The following is a 19,195-nucleotide window of genomic DNA, read 5'->3' on the forward strand; positions in this document are numbered from 1 at the left end:
ATCTCTTTTGAGACGTCCACAAAGATTCTGGATGGGATTGACAATTTTTTTTTCTATATTTACATGTTCATTTTCACGAGAAATTAATACTTTTTTCCAATTTTCAATTACAATTGTTATTTTGCTTCTAAGTAAGAACACAATTATTCAAATATAATTATAAAAACTCATGTATATTAAATTTTATATAGGAATAAAATATAGATAAATGCAAATTCGGATGTCTTTTTATGGGAAGGGTGCAAAATGTATACTTCAGCTCTCTGCCAATAATAAACGTGTTAATCCAAATAGTATTAAATGTATACTACATGCCTCTAGTACATTATTATTGTTATACCAAATAGTATGAAAAATAAGGAGTATAATTCAAAACGGGTAAAAATGCTACACTGAACACATTGGTACGAAATAAGTAGAATACTTTAGGGGGTACGATTTTTCTAAGCTAACACAGATTTTCAAAGTTAAACAGATTACTTACTCAAAAAATTAATGGTTGGTTTTCCGGTGCAGTTCGACTCCCTGATTAACAAAATGGCACTCAACATTTTTGAATGGTACACCATATTTTTTTATCTCTAGAGTAATTGTCGATTTTACTTTATATGCCAGTGTATTTCTATGCTGAATTTCATCCTATGCATTGTGCCTGTCCTTCAACGCGCCCTAATTGCCGAAAAAGACGGTGCTCTTGGCTCTGTGTTAATGTCGGCTTTGTTACAAGGCCTTTCCCCCGAAAACTCGCATCTAACCAGGTATAACCCCACCCACCCACTTATCAAATTCACCTTCCACTGTTTCCCACTCGATGGCGGCTGTCGCTCATTTTGTGGGGTTTCCTCTGTCAGAGGCATTGATTTTTCCTTTTGCCATTCGGCTTTTAGGCCCAAATTCATCTCCAGTGCACTATGGGACGAACAACCCCTATTAGTGGTACTAATTAATACATTTAAATCAAATCAAATTTTAAAACAAAGTTTATAATACTTTTTTTTTAGAAAATTTATTTTTGAAAATAAGTTTTTTTTTCAAAAATGGTTAATTGGTTATATCTTAAACAAAATTATTCCTACAGTTATTTGGACACACCCATACTAAAATTAGTTTAATTTGATATTTATACATAACAAGTCTTTTTTATGGGTTTTTAAAAAAGGTCCAGAAAGAATAGTCCCATAGTGCAATCCTGACTTATAGCTCCTGTGTGGCTAGGCACTGATTGCCAACTGCTTGGCCACTACATCAATTGCTGTTAACGCGTTTTCCATTTTATTGCATTAATGTTTGATTTGGCTTTTCGCCTTTTCCCCAGCTTCACTGGCTGCTTAACGTCCACCTGATCTAATTGATTGCTATGAAGGCAGCCTGCCAGTCACGAGTCTAATTAATAAATCCACTAATCCGGTTCAAGAATCGGTAGTAAGCTTTTCGAGTAAGCTTAAGCCGATTCTTAAAAGCAAGTTGTCAGGATAAATTTTTCAAGATACATTTTATAGGATACAGTTTTAGTAGCTGCTTTATTCTAATATTATCATTTGAACGCTTTAATCCTTTTTGTAACTTCTATTTTTTGAGCTTTCAAAAAAGTTTTTCTAAAAAATATTTGGCGAATTTAAAAATTTCTCGATGATTTCGTGTTGTGCCACGTTGTTCGCCCGTAAAATCTCTATTATTTTTTTAATGAACCTTTATTAATTTTCAGTTTTATAGGGGGACTTATAATATTAGTCAGTATAAACATATAAATCATACATATTCTTGATCAGGAGCATCAAACTAGCCACGACCTTCTGTTTGTCTGTCCGTTTCTAAACTGGTTTTAAAGCTATTTTAAGAAAATTAAACCGAAAGTCTTTATTAATTGCAGGCACATGCATATGTCGAAGATCGAACGACTATATAATATAGCTATAGTGAAGAAAAATTTTCAATATAAATGTTGACAGTCCATTTCCACAGTCTTCTTCGGGTTGTGGGCTCCATATTTTGGTTATTAAATCGCGAAACTCTATAGAGATATGGTAAAGGCCAGCTATAGGCGGTTTATGCTGGCACCGCACTTGAAAACGCAGTACGTCAATATCTATTGACCCACCAAAACCTGTTTAAATCGCACCATGTGTTAATTATTATTATTTATTCCTGCTACCTTTGTTACAAATTGTGGATGGTTGGGTTGTTTCAATCATAGCCTTATACATTTTCTTTTTTAAATTATTTGTAAAGCGCTTGCCAAAAGCGCTCTACCTTTACAAAAAGTCCTTTTGGCCGCGCCATCATAAAGGCAAAACCAGTGTGCATTGGGTCTCGGAACTCCAAAATCAAACATTTCCCTTGAGCAAATGAAAATAGACAAGCAGCTGTTACAGGGTTTCGCTTGTTATGAGGCAGAGTAAGTTGGTGTAGTGAAATCTTCTGCCAACAGTGCCGAAGAGTTAAGAGCACAGCAGTCCAAAGACTCGAGGGCAGATAGAGTTGACCAGTCGATCACCTCGAGAAACTCGTCTTTTGCTTGTTGTTCGCGACATCTGCTTGCTTTTCAATTACTGGCAGCGAAAATGGCACTATATTTGCCTTGTCTATTTATTTTTTCGTTGGTTAAAGAGACTGCGGGTTACTCATGCGCACTGGACAATTTGCGGTCTCAGAACACTTGCGTTTCGATTACCGCCAGGCAAATTAAAATGCAGATGGATGAAGTATCCACATACCCTCTTTGTGTCCTTTTATAAGAATGATATCTGCACCAGACGAAATCCTTTATCCCAGTCACCTAGTTTCGATTTACGGGCTAAGCCCCTTAGCATCGGGCCACAATATGGCAGTCCATTAAAACAAAAGTCAGGCGAAAGTCCAGGGGATGCTGTTCGAGGGCGGGGCAGTGGGGCGTAATGAACCACTTTGTGTCGCTGGCTGGTTGCAGCTTCTTCAAGGAGACAACAGAAGAAAGTGGCAGATGACTTTGTCGCAGCTATTGCGCCCACCATAATGACTTAAAAATCATCAGGAACAAGCCAGAATCGCAAGGGAATCAGCCAAAGCCGACTTGCAACGCTGGAACAACACAGCTACCACAAAGCAGCAAAAGTAAATGCGCGTAAAATGGAAAATGGAAAATGACATGCTGGGGACAACGGCGCAAGCAAAAGAAATTGAAACATGCAGCAGGGGGGAGTGGCAAGTGCGAGGGGAAACACACAATTCAAATGGAAGCCGGGAACACTTTAGACGCAAACAGACAACACTCCGGGACATGAGGTGGTCGTGGAAAGTGGTGGCCCAACCAAGTGTGGGAGGGTTGGGGCAGTTTTGCATTTTGTGTGCCATTGTGTCAAGTGAAAATTGCAAGGCGAAAACTAAGAAAGAATGGATGGAAAAAATGGCAAGCACGCAGAACGACTACAACGGGAAATATGACAACAAAGCCTCAGGCGCCAAAGAAGCAACAGCAAACAGAAAACAGAAAAGATGTCGGCTTAAGTTCAATGGAAAATATGAATAGTATAACGGCGACAGCAGCTTCCGTGGAATAGGGAAAAGGAAAAAGGGAACGGAAGAGGTTAAAGCGGAATGGCGCTTGGGTCGACGAGGAGTCGGCCATTAGCGTTTTATGGCCAAAAAGAAAATCGATACTCAAATACAGGCACACGACAATATGTTAGCTGCCCTTGCAGCCAGCCTCCATTCGGTTTGCAATTTGTGACGAGCAAGGGTTGAGGACACCTTACCACCACCCCCCGCCCCCTTTTTGTTTTCCCTTTAATCGTAAAAGCATAACACAAAAGCCATTATTCTCTGAAGGAGGAAGGAGATACGTGCGGATGCTCTCCTCACTTCCAATGTGGGTTACGGCTGCGGGAAAGAAGGGAATTATCCCATTCCATTCACTTTGGCAATATCTTGTATTGAGACTCTTAACATTTTATAGTGATTTTGAAGATATGATAATAATTTATTATTATCAATTCATCTGCAGTACACAAGCCCAGCTAAGAGTTCTTTTGACATCCATGCCAAGACAAATGTAACTTCACGTTTAGTAAATAATCTGGATGGACACTAATCCCTGCTGTAAATATACTCATGGAAAACTATAATCGGTCTAAATTTTAAACTGATTTTGTACTTACAATTTCTAGTCCGTTAGTACTGGAGTGAACACAATGAAGTACAAATCGTATTTAATTCTGCTCCAAGCACGACATTACTGAAATTCAGTATGATTTAAGGACGATTGTTCTGAAGTCCTGGGAGTTTACCCTTAACAGTGCTATAATTTTTCTTGCTTATACTTTCGTGAATGATTTTAAACGTAAACATTAATTAAAATTAAGTGCGTTCGTGGTTAGAAATTTTTAGAAATGCTTAATTAATGCTCATTTTTCTTCATTGTTTCTGACTAGAATTTTTTAAAATTAGACCAACGTTCTATGAATGAAACATAACCCTTATGTTTCACTCATAGAACGTTGAAATATATTTTTATATTAGTTAGTTCCAAAGGCATCTATTAATACTCAACGTCCTTACCCGAAGATTTTATTCACCGAATTGACAAGTGACGCCTAGCTCGGCTTAATATTAATATATCGTTTTCTGCCATTTAGGTTGAGTTCCCTAATTTGAGAGGGTGAAAACAAGCCATTAAAGGCAGCTGGCGCTCATTTGAGGCTGAAAATTAATTTGTTAAAGGATTGCAGTCATTTGACTGCCTCAACACTTAAAGCTTACCAAAATATTTTTCCAACTGAGCAGAGAGGAAAGGACGAAATACATTTTAATTAAAAACTCGACGATGCCTCGCTGTTTTCGCTGCCAGCCGCTAAACGAGGCGTCATTGTTTTGGTAAGGTTTTGTTGGGGTGGAGAAAGTCGGGCGAGCAAAGCGTCTTTATGACAATCGTAAAAAAGGATTTTTAGTAGCTCTCGAGCTGCTCACAGAAAAAATTGTTGTTAGTCCTATGGCATTTTAATTGCACCAAGTGCTCAATGAAAGAATTGCAAATTAAATGAAAAGTAAATGAAGTATAAAATGACAGCGCTAGAGCGTCTTACACACATGTTCAGGGATATTGAAAACGCAAATATTTACATGCTCGGTTGAGTTTTTCACCCCACCGCAATGTGGAAGCTACCGACAAAAACAGATATAAATGGGAACTCTTGAACCCTCAAGCCCTTCTCCTGCACAAACCATCTTTCCTTTCCTTAGAAGGCTATCAGATGGGCTTTGATGGGGACATATGCTGGATAGGTTTTTTAGTGGAAAAATAAAATTTAAGCCGCTTATGTTTTGTCCTCGAACCAAAAGTTAAGTATCCAAGTGGACATAACTTTTGGGAATCCCAGGCTTTTGAAAATCTGCTTAGTTTTTCGTTGGAAACCGTAAAGGTGAAAATTTTAAATCCTCCCTTCACAGACTTATTCAAATACATTGAGAGGGAATTCCCGTAAAGAGGCCATTAAATTACACTTCTTTAACAATTTGTTTACCCTTGCGGACTTATAATTTCAGTCAAAAGTTTGCAACGTACTGAAGGAGATATTTCCGACCACATAAAGTTTATTTATTATTGACCATCATCGGCAGTCCATCAGTTTTAAAGCTATCTGGATGAAACTTTCCCAAAAGTCTTCTTTCTATTGCACGTAGTCGAAGAGGGATGGATCGAACGACAATATTGTTTCCATAGGAACAATCGGAAACATACATTTTAAAATGTTTACTTCGTTGTTTTTTTACATTTACGGATATACTCCGAGATAACACAATTTTATACCTTTTTAGAATTACGAATTTTCATTTTGCAAGGGTAAATAATCTTTGGGTTACCGAAGTTTGCTTCCTTTATTATTTTTATACCCTTGCAGAGGGTATTATAATTTCAGTCTAAAGTTTGCATGGCAGTGAAGGAGACACTTTCGACCGTTTTACATCGAGGTCAGTAAGCCTTCGTAGTGCAAGTTTATTTAATTTAAATCGCGAAACTCTTGAATGCCACACTGAAACATGGGCGTTATTGGCTTATTCTGTCAATATCTGTTAAAACACCAAATTTCTGTTATTAGGTACGTTTAAATTTTGACTTCACTGAATATGTTCAGTCTCGTTAACTACCTTTAAAATCGGTAAGATATGGAAAAAGTTATATGTAAATTATTAAATTATACATAGATATCTAAAAAGCATTTATAACAAAAATAAAATAATGTTATCTATACATTGAAATTAAAGGAAAAGTACAGTTATTTAAATAAACCTGATAAAGTATTACGCCCCACAATGTGTGTCACGTTTTCCAGCTCCGAAGCCACAGTTCCCACAACACGACCCTTTGGAATTATGACTTCCAAATTGTTATTAATGCCGAAAAACTCGACGCTCTCCTAAAAATGTGTGGAGTCGCAGCGAAGGGGGAACTGAAGGGTCTAATCGGCCAATGTGCCAGCATGGCATCGCTGACTTGGTTTGCATATTGGGGAGATCCTTTCAGTGCTTTGGAACGAACTTGCCTTATAGTATCCTTATTTCGGGCGTTGTAAACCACGATTAACGTAAAAAGCGAAAAAACCGCGAACAGGCCACTGGCTGCCAAAAATATGCCCTACAAACACATCCGTACATATGTGGAAAGAAAATGTATACGGAAAATAATACAACTGTACCGAGAATACAGAATGTAGGTCATGGGTGGAATATGTGCGAAACTTTGTGCGGCAGACCCGTCTTCCTTCTAAGCCCCCACCTTTTTGGTAAATGGATATTTATATCCTCACCGCTATGGACTTGGGGCTGCACTGGCTTTAATCTTCGTTTTTAGACATTTCTTGTTATTTAATATAATATAGCTCGACCCTATGAATGTTCTAAGATCTACACCTTGTATCCCTGAAGGATCATATCGAAGATAATATTGAAAACAAACAAGCACTAACGCTATAGACAGTGTCAACATTACAAGCTGAGAACAAGCAGCTCCATTTTTCCGATATGCAGTGTTGTCATAATTAATACTTTAAGTTGCTTATATCTTCTGAAAAAGGTTGAAATTTATGTGTCGATAGGTATTAACAGAATAAGTTTTCAACGGCGGTGCCAGTATATACATACCTGCCAATAACTATCCTTTACCATGTACCTAAAGAGTTTCGCGATTTGTGAGAGTGTAAGGATGTTTCTACGGCTGGGATGGAGCTCAGTCTCCCCAGGATCCTTTACAATCGAATTTGTAAATAAGTGGGGACGAGTTGAGGCGGGCAATCTGGACGCAGTCGCCGATGCGCGCGGTTGTCCTTATTGGTGGGTCAGATCAGGCGTATGGAACTCGGATTTGGGCCGGATGCGAACGAGTGAAGGCCGTCACGTGCGTGCCGGAAGAGGCACAGTGGGGGAATTGGCCCGTACCACTGTGTCAACTCCCGCCGCCTGGGACGCTGTTTCACGCCCACGCAGAGGAATCGTCTCTAAACATGGACAGAAGTCGGCGTTCCCAGTTCTGGGACAGGCTCCCTATGTTCGGGATGGGTGTGCGTCGGTCGAAACCGAGACGGAAAGCTATGCAAGCGGAGAGAAAGCCCGTACTTACACGCCTTCACGTCTGTGCACGTGGTTGCCACCAAAGTCCAGTTGCGCAGAGGAATCTTCTCGGAAACGCAACCGGCTTGGCCTGGGCCACTGTTTGGCACACGCGGGTCGGGTTCGGGTTACTTGAGGCTTGGGTGTGTCGACCGGAATCGCGACGGAAAGCTATGCAAGCGGAGAGAAAACCCGTACTTGCACGCCTTCACGTCTGTGCACGTGGCTGCCACCAAGGTCCAGTTGCGCAGAGGAATCTTCTCGAAAACGCAACCAGCTCGGTTTAGGCCACTGTTTTAGCACACGCGGATCAGGGCTCTGAGGGTCCGGGAAGAAATAAACCCAACTCGGTGTATGTTCGCTGTTCTTATTGTCCGTGTTTTCGTTTTATTTTTGCTTGGTTATCTTTGTGGGCTTTTCTTCCTCTTTTCTATCTGGATATTTTCCCTAGCCGCACTATTTTCCTTCCCTGTCTCTCCCTATCTCTCTCGCACTCTACTCACTAGGGTCCTTCGTCCTGATCCTTGATGTCCTGCGGGTCCTTGGTGTCCTGCGTGTCCTTTTGCGTGGTTTCCTCTGGCTTCGATGCTTGTTCCTTGACTGGTGGCGAAATGAAAAAGAGAGACCTGGGCTAGCAGCCGCCGGGTTTATATAGCCAGCCGGGGCCTCGCTTCTCAACACTGAAACCGTGCGCAGGTCGCCTAATCCGATCGTGTGTAGATCGCCTAACTCGCTGAGTAGAGTGCTTGATCAGCTGAGATCCTACATTAAATAACGCCTGTTTGAACTACCGGCTAACGGCCGAAGTTCTTTTGAACTTAACGGCTCTTTTGGCTTCTTGCCTGCCTCCGTGGCCTATCCTATCTTAGTACTAGTTCTCTTTTTTTTTCTTATTGTCTACCAATATGTACATCTTAAATTACTATCTTATCATTATTAGCTTATTGTCTACCAATATTTGTAGGAATGTGGGGCAGCTTTTACGGTGCCTCACAAGAGATGGAATCTACATCACAAATCTCTAGCTATTGTAGTTTTCGCGGTCTTCATGTTTATACGGATGTACAGATAGACGGGCATGGATAAATCAACCAACCACTTTTAATTAGCACGGCAAGCTTTTTTACCCGTATGTAATGTTTAGTAAATGATATTGTCAATAATAATGTACATAACACATGACAACTTATTTTTAACTGAATGAATTTTATTCTCTTAACTTTGATAAAGCTACAATGGCAGGTTGTGTGCTGATTTGCAAAAAAAAAAAATGTTTGGCTTTAGATATTTGTAAAAATGGAAAACTTTTGGGGAAATATAATTCTGAAAATGTGTTTAGCGTCTCGCGGCTGAAGATGCGAGAAATTGGATATAAGTTCTATAGAGTATGTTCGGGGATAAATTACATATATACTTAGCCGTGAAGCTAAAATTTATGTAAATGTCGGTGAAGCGCGAAGGAGAGTCATCCGTAAAGGGTGTAAGGTTGTCTTCCAAAGGTGTAGGGCAGCTTGACTTTAATGATGGGATGGTCAGCTTAAAATACGTTACCATATAGAAGAAAGTAATGACTATGGTCAATAAATACATATTTCCCGATGTTTTTTACTGTATCGACTAAATTTGAAAATGATCAAAGTTTAAGCCTTTTTCGAAGTTTATCTTGTTTCCTATTTATAGTATTTTTTTTGTTATTTTTAAAGTTAAAAAAGCAAGAGTGTCTCAACTCGATCAACTCCCCTATCTTAAATCAACAAAAAATGCCTTGTAACCCAATGTAAATTACATTTCCTTGCAGACTTAAGGTCGACATTAACGGAGGAGCGTGGTGTCCCAAGCACATGGTATCACGAGAGCTGAAAGAGTATTTACAAATCGACCTACTAAATGTGCACCTGGTCACCGCCATACGAACTCAAGGTCGCTTTGGCAAAGGTCAGGGACAGGAATATACTGAAGCATATGTCCTCGACTACTGGAGACCGAGTTTTGAAAAATGGATTCGATGGAGGAGCACTCAAGGCAATGAGGTAAAAAATATTATAATAACAGATGAATCCACCTCTGAACAAGGTAAGAAAGACATAACAATCGCACCTTCAAAAAGAAATATTACTGAAAAAATATGACGAAAAATGATTATAAATTGAAACAAGAAAGGAAGGAACCCTTGTTTCATATCTCCTAACTTTCAATTGGGAGCACCCAAATATCATGTAAGAGTATAAATGGTGCGTGGAATTTGTTCGGCTACGTACCTTTATTATTTGAAAGAAAACTTAGTTAAAACAAATAGGATCTCTATAAGTGGTATTCTCTTTTCATGTCCTCATAACCAATACATTTCTGGCTTTCCCGATTCACACATTAATCATGAGCAGGCCAGGGTCAGCAGATAAGAATCTGAGCCGTCTCAGGCTGGGGAAAATATTTTGCAGAAGATATTGCATCTTTTAACGAAACCGTTTACGTGCGAATCATCGGAAAGTAGAGGAATAGTAGAATTGAGTAGGTGTCGGAGCTGGGGACCAAACAAAACCCGAACCCGTTCCATCGATTAACTCGCTCCAGCAATGTGAAATCAATTTTAGAGCTTTTGTTTTTATTTTCGATTGCCTATTGCCACCTACACAAGCCAAACACCCATTTGTAATGCCTGTCTGAGTTCCCCCGTCTCTCCTCCCGTTGCAGATACTGCCCGGCAATATAAACACCTACAGCGAGGTGGAGAACGTGCTGCAGCCCAGCATCTTCGCTTCGAAGGTGCGAATCTATCCCTACAGCCAGTACGATCGCACCGTTTGCCTGCGTGCCGAAATAGTGGGATGTGCCTGGAAAGGTAGGTGCCCCTTTGCTTGCCATCAGAAGACACTATATACTCCCATTTGAACTGGCTTTTGGCCTGGGGCTTACAAAGAAAAATATTTATTTACACTACAAAAAAAAATCCCCAAAATGTTTCATCCAGATAGCTTTATAACTGAGAGACTAGTTTGCATAGAACCCAACGGAGAGATGGGCAAGAATACATATACTTTATAGGGTTTGAAGACTCTATAACAGGGAGAAAAAAGAAACACTTTGAATATATATATATATATATTATTGATCAATACCAGAATAGCAGAGTCGATTAAGTCATGTCCGTCTGTCTGTTCATCCGTACGAATGTCCAGATCTCAAATATAGAACTACAAGAACTAGAGATTTGTATTTTAGCATGGAGATTCCCGGGTTTCTTAGGCAGCTAAATTTACGAAATGTTGCTTCTAACGCTTACATATCACCAAACAGAGAGACTGTTACTGAGCGCTATAACCAAATAACCCATAAAAACTAGCACTAAAATACTTATTCAGTCAATATCTATTAACACTCTAAAAATTTTCCAAGTTCCACCATTACTTTACAAGTTATAGAACATTTTAAGTGTTAATTATGAAATTTTTGCATATTTAAAATAAGGTTTATATATTTGAGAGAAAATAAAAGAGCGACAAAACTAGTAAACTGTTTTATTTTAAATTGATTAGGTGAGTAACGGGTATCGTCGTTGCACTCGACTATAGCGTTTCTCCTTGTTTTCCTGCTGCAAACAAGTCACTTGTTTAAGATGTCAAATATTTAAATAATGCTGAAAAGACAACATTTAATATACTAACCCTTCTAGTCCGTCACTTATACCATATACATATATTTTGTACCATTGTATTTTTAGAAGGAATTGTGTCCTACAGTATTCCCAAAGGTATGCAGCGAGGCATGGAAATCGATTTGTCTGATAAGACTTATGATGGCCACGAGGAGAAGGATCATTATAAGAATGGCTTGGGCCAGCTTGTTGATAGTCAGCGGGGCAAGGATAACTTTCGCATCGATACAAGTGGCTTTGGCAAAGGTAAGGTATATTTTTAAAACGGATTTTTAAGTGGGTCAGGATTGGGCAAAAAAAAGGAAAACACTTCGATTTTAGGTCAATATATAATAATTAAAAAAAAAAAAATTTGTAACCAAAAACACGAGACGCTTCGGCTAACGTCCGCACAAATTATTTCCCTGTCATTCCTATGTCAGTTAAATATTATAGTCGATTTATATTCCCCTAATATTAAATTCGCGTAGATCTAACTATGACTTGCATGAGCCTGTCAGAGTATTACGATATAATAATAAATATAATCTCAAATCTTGATTCTTAACTTGACTTGACATTCATTAGCACAAAATTGGGTCTTACTATTTTCCCCGGACGAAAATCGGGCCTTCCGTCACACGGCTGCGTCCTTTAGTCGGTTGAGCGGGTTATAGGCCTGGAACTCCGCGCAAAAAATAAAAATCCTCGGTATGTGAGTGAAGTTACAGAATCAAAATCAGTGAATACTGCGCCAGTCTAAAAGTTATTTCTAAAGCCTTATATTACAAATGCTCCAAGACGTTTGTCACGGTCGATCTTTGCTTTATGAATCCATTTTGATATTAAAATATAAGTGATCTCCAAAGGTGTTGCAAATGAGGTCAATAACCCTTTTAAAAAACTTAGGAATAGCAGACAATTTTGTTACCACACTGTATATGCTCACCTTTCTGTAAAGGTGAATAACAAACGACTCCTATCATAAAAGATTAGTTTCTAAGGAAAAGGTTTCAATTTGCCAGACCAAGTGAATATACCTGCTTATCCCCTTGAAGATCCAAGCGAAAGAAATTAAATTAAAAAGTTTTTTTTTTACATAAATCTAATCTACTTCTAAAAAATTAAATACATTAGCAATTTTTTTTTGAAATTATATATCTCAACTAATAACAATTTTTATCAGAAAAAAAAATTACTGATTATTGTTGCTAAAACCACTAATTAATTTATTGTTTTATTACAAATGTAAAATATAAATTGGCCGCATTTAACCATTTTATTTTTCAGGCTACGAATGGATTGGCTGGCGGAATGACACTTTGCTTGGCCGGCCTGTAGAGATCACATTCGAGTTTGAGACAGTTCGGAATTTTAGTGCTGTGGTTATACACACGAACAACATGTTCTCCAAAGATGTTCAGGTGACTGTATACTTTCAATATTTACACCGAACCAAAAATTGTCATATAAACGAAAGTATTGTTACATGGACAGACGGTCGGACAGACAGAAAGACAGACGGACATGGCTAGATCGACTCTCGTGGTGATGCTGATCAAGAATTTATATACTTTATAAAGTCGGAAATGTCTCCTTCACAGCGTTGCAAACTTTTGACTGAAATAATAATACTCTCTTCAAAAGTATAATATGATATGTGCATAGGAATCCCAAAAATCTAATATCGATCCATTTTTTTATATACTTAATACTGAATTATCATTACTAAAGTTATTTTCGTTAGTAAGCATACTCTCTCTAACTCCGGTAAAATACTCAGCGAGGGCCGTAACGCCTGTTAATTGCAAATCTTAATACATTTTTGTTAAAAAATATCAGAAAATAAAAAAAATTAATATTGTGTTAGACCGTGTATGTTCAAAATAATTTTAGCCGTTCGTGCTCTGCATCTGTTATGCCTTGTATATTATATTTTTAACTCAAGAGTTTTTAAAGTTATTTTTTCTAAGTAGATAATGCCGAAATATACGAAATAGAATACTGTGATACATTTTAAATCAACACCATAGGCAACGTTTATTCATTTGCTCACTTTTTCTTGCAGGTCTTTGTCCACGCCGATATATTCTTCAGCATTAGCGGACGTCAGTTCTCAGGGGAGGCGGTGCAGTTCTCGTACATGCCCGACCTGGTGTTGGATCACGCTCGCGACGTCACAATCAAATTACATCATCGCCTGGGGCGCTTTCTGCAGTTGCATTTGTACTTCGCTGCCCGCTGGATTATGCTCAGCGAGATATCGTTTATTTCAGGTAAGAGCCACTGAAAATTAAATAAACTTTTTCCAAGACGATTTAAAGGAAAGGAAGATAGATAGATAGATATATTTGCCAAGGCAATGCAAAGAAAATCGATTTCTTTGCCTGAAAGCTACTTTATGAAATTACATTTGAGAAATTTTTAATCTATAGTAATTTTACCTTAAAAACAAAAAACAACTGTCTTGTTTCAAAAGATGTTCAAGAAAAAATTATAACACTTAGGACATTTGGCCGCAACATTGTAATACCATCAAAGCTAGCAACTAGCTTTAAGCGAAATTTCAAATGGCAACGCAAAATATTACAAAATATTTTTTCTTTATTTTTAAATATAGAAAAATCGTATTACACTTTGGTCTCTGATCTCAAGAAAACGTATATTATAAAAGATAGTGTATCATATTATAATGTATGTAATATAATATTATATTACATTTACAATGTGTCAGGGCTAATTTTCATCCAGCTCACCGATGAGTACAAGTAGCTGGCAGTATTGTTTTCCCGTCCCGAATGAAATTGTGCATAAAGTGATTCAAAGCTTTGGGGCACGGTGCACAGAAGCGGGATGTTAGTTACTGCTGCTGCAACTCGACTGCCATTGTGACGTGGCAGAAGAATCGGAAGTGCCCACACACATACTCGCTCGCAACGGGAATCCGAATCAGAATCCGGCAGCACATGCTTCACTAGAAACAGAACTAAAATCCGAACCAATGCACTGGGATATTGTGAAAATTAAATGAGTTGCCTTCCTTTTGTGCATTTTATATTTGCAACTCAATGAGCAGCTCTGAGCAGCCAGTCGAATCGAGTTGTAGAAGCCTTGAAGGGAGCTTCGTCAGCTTCAAATTCCCTTTTTGGTTTGCACATTGCATAGAATGTTATACAGATTATTCTTTTGGATGGATAATTAATTTCGAATCCTAGGTGGATTCTACCCGTATGCCATATGGACTACGTATAAATATTTCCTCAGTAAAAGTTGGTTAATTGGTTTAATTATACTCGATACTAGAAGAGTAACTCAATGTCCCTATGTACTATGAGACTCAGAAGGTATAAGTCAAAACCGCACTAAAACAATATGAACAAGAAAGAAAAGCTAACTTCGGGCGGAGCCGAAGTTGATATACCCTTGCAGAATACTCTGTAAATTATATTCTCCAAAATTATTCATATGATGCATTCTTAATACTCATAAAAAATCCGAACTTCCTAGCTTTAACAACAACAAAGTTATGGCATTTCCAATCGTTCAGTTATATGGCAGCTATAGGATATAGTCGGCCGATCCTTATGAAATTTGGTAGGTCGGATTTATTGGCCAAATATAAAACCCATATAAAATCCCAACTTTCTAACTTTACAAACACCAAAGTTATGGCATTTCCGATCAATCAGTTATATGGCAGCTATAGGATATAGTCGGCCGATCCTTATGAAATTTGGTAGGTCGGATTGATTGGCCAAATATAAAACCCATAGAAAATCCCAACTTTCTAACTTTACAAACACCAAAGTTATGGCATTTCCGATCAATCAGTTATATGGCAGCTATAGGATATAGTCGGCCGATCCCGGCCGTTCCGACTTATATACTGCGTGCAAAGGAAAGAAGGGTGTGTGCAAAGTTTCAATCCGATAGCTTTAAAACTGAGAGACTAGTTTGCGTAGAAACAGACAGACGGACAGACGGACAGACGGACAGACAGACGGACAGACGGACAGACGGACAGACGGACATGGCTATATCAACTCAGGAGGTGATCCTGATCAAGAATATATATACTTTATAGGGTCGGAGACGCCTCCTTCACTGCGTTGCACACTTTTGACCAAAATTATAATACCCTCTGCAAGGGTATAAAAAGTGTTCCAAATGTCGTAATGCGCCTTTAGCTGGGGCATATTTATTTTGAGTTTTTAGTAACGAGTATCTTATAATATATACAAAAAGAGAGGGTATTATAATTGCAGTCAAAACTGTTGTTTTTCAAATTATAATACTTCCAGTAGTTGTATGCAGAGCAGGCGATAATTTCAAATCACTTTATTGAGGATAATATTGTATTTATATAAATAATATAAAAATATAAAAGTATATTTTTCAAAACAATTCCATTATTATTGGCCTTATATTTTTTATCTAAATGCCAAACAAAAATTTTTAACTCGACGCCTTATTTTCCAAAAATTCAGTATTTGAGTACGAACATTTTAAGCTTGCCCTGTGTGTGTTTTTTTTTGTTCATGGTTCTGGCAAAGGCGACTACACATTTGCATTCTGTTTTTACATTTTTTAATTTTTTTTTCAATCTTATAAATCCCCTCCTGGAAGGGTGTTTAAGCTCTGCAAGATCTCATGCCTTTATAAATCAATAACATTGCAATATAATTTTGCAAATAGAGCACTTGGCTTTGTGTTTCACTAGACTTTCGTCCTGTTTTCTTCGCTTCATTTGCTGTGCTCTCAGATTTCGATGTAACCTGCTTTAGTCATTCGCTGCCTGCATACAAATTCAATTCAATAACTTTGCTGCTTGCGCTTTAAGTTCTTGTGCAGTTTGCCACGCTTAATCCTTTCTAATTGAAAATCGCTTTGTGTGACGATGAGTGCGAGAGGTTTGTGTGCCATTGAATGGAGATGGCTCAACTCTGTTGATCTTTTGCTCTATCAAAGGCCATAAGAGCCGATGAATTGCGAGTTCGATTTGTAATTTTCTTAATAGCAGTCGAATTTACAGCGGGAAGTGAAGATGCTTTAAAAATCATCAGGATGCAAAATAATGACATGGATTATTCTCTTATTCACTGTATAATTTTATATATCAAAGTCCCATTAATATATCATCGTATGTAGCGTCAAGATAGTCAATGACAATTTTGGGCTATGCTAATATTTCAACTGGTACTCAATATGTAAATTCCTGAATTAGAAAAGGAAGTTCACTTCCCTTAACATATGCCGCTTCAAATTGGCGCAATCCCAGATGCCAGAGACTTTTAATGGGTAACTTAAAATGCAACTTACAAGAAAAGTATATAAAAAAGTTTATTGCCAAGCGGAAGTAGAAAAATATATATTTTTACTCATATAATCTAAAATTTATTTAATATTATTAACTTAAAAAGGCATGTTAGTAAACACATTTCATTTAATTTAGCAAACTAGTTTGAATTTTTTGCAGTTTTTTATTAGAGATGCCTAAACTTTGGACCGCCATTAAAAATAACCTGCTCAAAATTATTATAAATGGCGATTAAAGGTTCTTGTAATATTATAATCAATAATTATATAAACTCAGACTTACGCTTATATTTTTTAGACGGCTTGCAATTTTTTGGTTAGGTACATTCCGAAACTTTTCTAAAAATTGGTTTAAAGAACTTAAATGAATTTTCGAATTGAAAAATTGTTTCAGAGTAATCCAGTAAAATGATTAAATCAGATAAAATTGTTTGGTAACCTTAAAAAAAATTGCAAATATTTCATCTAACCTGTAAACTTAACTAAAGAATAAATTTACCTTTAAACGAGAAAGGAAAGCTAACTTCGGGCGGAGCCGAAGTTGATATACCCTTGCAGAACACTCTGTAAATTATATTCTTCAAAATTATTCATAAGATGCATTCTTAATACTCATAAAAAATCCCAACTTCCTAACTTTACAAACACCAAAGTTATGGCATTTCCTATTGTTCAGTTATATGGCAGCTATAGGATATAGTCGGCCGATCCTTATGACATTTGGTAGGTCGGATTGATTGATCAAATATAAAACCCATAGAAAATCCCAACTTCCTAACTTTACAAACACCAAAGTTATGGCATTTCCGATCAATCAGTTATATGGCAGCTATAGGATATAGTCGGCCGATCCCGGCCGTTCCGACTTATATACTGCGTGCAAAGGAAAGAAGCGTGTGTGCAAAGTATCAATTCGATATCTTTAAAACTGAGAGACTAGTTCGCGTAGAAACAGACAGACGGACAGACAGACGGACAGACAGACGGACAGACAGACGGACAGACAGACGGACAGACAGACGGACAGACAGACGGACAGACAGACGGACAGACAGACGGACGGACAGACAGACGGACAGACAGACGGACAGACAGACGGACAGACAGACGGACAGACGGACATGGCTATATCAACTCAGGAGGTGATCCTGATCAAGAATATATATACTTTATAGGGTCGGAGTTGTCTCCTTCACTGCGTTGCACACTTTTGACCAAAATTATAATACCCTCTGCAAGGGTATAAAAAATAAATTAAGCGATAATGTTGTTCTGAAAAAAATGGGTTTTTACGGACAGACGGACATGGCTAAATCGACTATCCTGTTGATGGTGATCAAGAATATAAATTCTTTATATGGTCGGAAATGTTTCCTTCACAGCGTTGCAAGCTTTTGAATTTGAAATTATAATACCCTCTGCAAGGGTTTAACAAAGTCCATGTTATGATGTTATCATAGATCTTTGTTATGGCCCTTGAATGGATATATATTTGTTTTTTTGTTCATCTATGTCGGGAGCAAGCTATCAACTCAGATGGCGAGGAGGTGTAAATAATCGCACACATATGCTCCACCGCCTTTAAGAAAATGTGCAGCCAATGCTATGCAGCACTAATTGCCAATCATCCGTTTCTTGTCATTCTTCGTCTGGACTCCGTCATCCCACCAACTCCCTAATTGAAGAGGTAATTTATAAACGGTTGGCAGCCACGCCCAGCTTAGTATTCGGTTAACTACACCCAAAAAAATGGTCATAGATCAAAACGATTGTTACATAAATTCTATACTATTGACTATTACAAATTTCTCGATAAGCTTTTTATCATCAACGTAACTTCGATAGTATTTAAATAAAGCTTTCCAAACAATTAAATTTATTGCTGACGAGTTAAGATTTAAACTCACTCGGTATAGTCATAGTGGCACTATTAGTTTATTTGTCATACTATTTAGTTTAAACTAAATACCAAGATAGCTGTGTGTGGTATAAATGTTAAACTAAGTAAGTGAAATACCCTTGAATTCAAAAGTTTGCAACGCAGTGAAGGAGACATTTCCGACCCTATAAAGTAAATATATGTATTCTTATTTTTTCGATCGTCCTGACTTATATACTTTCTTGGAATGGACGACTTCTGTGTAAGTTTCATTTAGATAGATGAGGGCCCCTTTTGCGTAGAAACGGGCAGACGGTGATACTTATCAAGAATTTATATACTTATACATTTTTGCACACTTATTTCACTTTCAGTGCCTGCTGTCGGTAACTTTTCAGACGATGAGCCTCCCAAAGCGTCTCCGCCGAATGGCGTCAGTCAGTTGGACACCACCGAGTATCCGCTGCAGCGCGATGAAGTCGGACGACCGGTGAGCAGCGGAGGCGAACAGAGCCAGCACACCACTCAAGGTGAGTTGAACAAAGCCCAGGTAGATCCATCACAATTGAGCCAATCAACTATTAATGATAAATCATCAAATCAACTAGTACTTATAATAAACGGGAAAGAAAGTAGTTTCATACTGCGTTAATATGAAAGCCTTAAAAATAATATCGTTACGGTGTAACATCAAAAAAAGTAAGGATTCGATTTTTATTAACGTAAAACCACATTATAAAAAGCTTATCACTTGTCAAGGCAATCATGGAAACTTACTTACCAAATTTATA

The 19,195-nt window shown here is 37.9% G+C and overlaps 1 protein-coding gene across 1 annotated transcript in view; it reads left to right on the top strand.

Moving 5' to 3' along the window:
* Nucleotides 1–19,195, top strand: part of LOC108044575 (discoidin domain-containing receptor 2) — a 115,422-nt gene that overhangs the window by 52,467 nt on the left and 43,760 nt on the right. The window contains exons 4-9 of the mRNA XM_044460253.1: nt 9,377–9,608; nt 10,270–10,417; nt 11,297–11,476; nt 12,500–12,633; nt 13,278–13,485; nt 18,779–18,934. Coding sequence (XP_044316188.1) covers nt 9,377–9,608; nt 10,270–10,417; nt 11,297–11,476; nt 12,500–12,633; nt 13,278–13,485; nt 18,779–18,934 — 1,058 coding nt within the window. The remainder of the gene's footprint in view (nt 1–9,376; nt 9,609–10,269; nt 10,418–11,296; nt 11,477–12,499; nt 12,634–13,277; nt 13,486–18,778; nt 18,935–19,195) is intronic.

This window comes from Drosophila rhopaloa, unplaced genomic scaffold (genome assembly GCF_018152115.1).
Source record: "Drosophila rhopaloa isolate 14029-0021.01 unplaced genomic scaffold, ASM1815211v1 contig_2, whole genome shotgun sequence".
NCBI classification, from domain to species: Eukaryota; Metazoa; Arthropoda; class Insecta; order Diptera; family Drosophilidae; genus Drosophila; species Drosophila rhopaloa.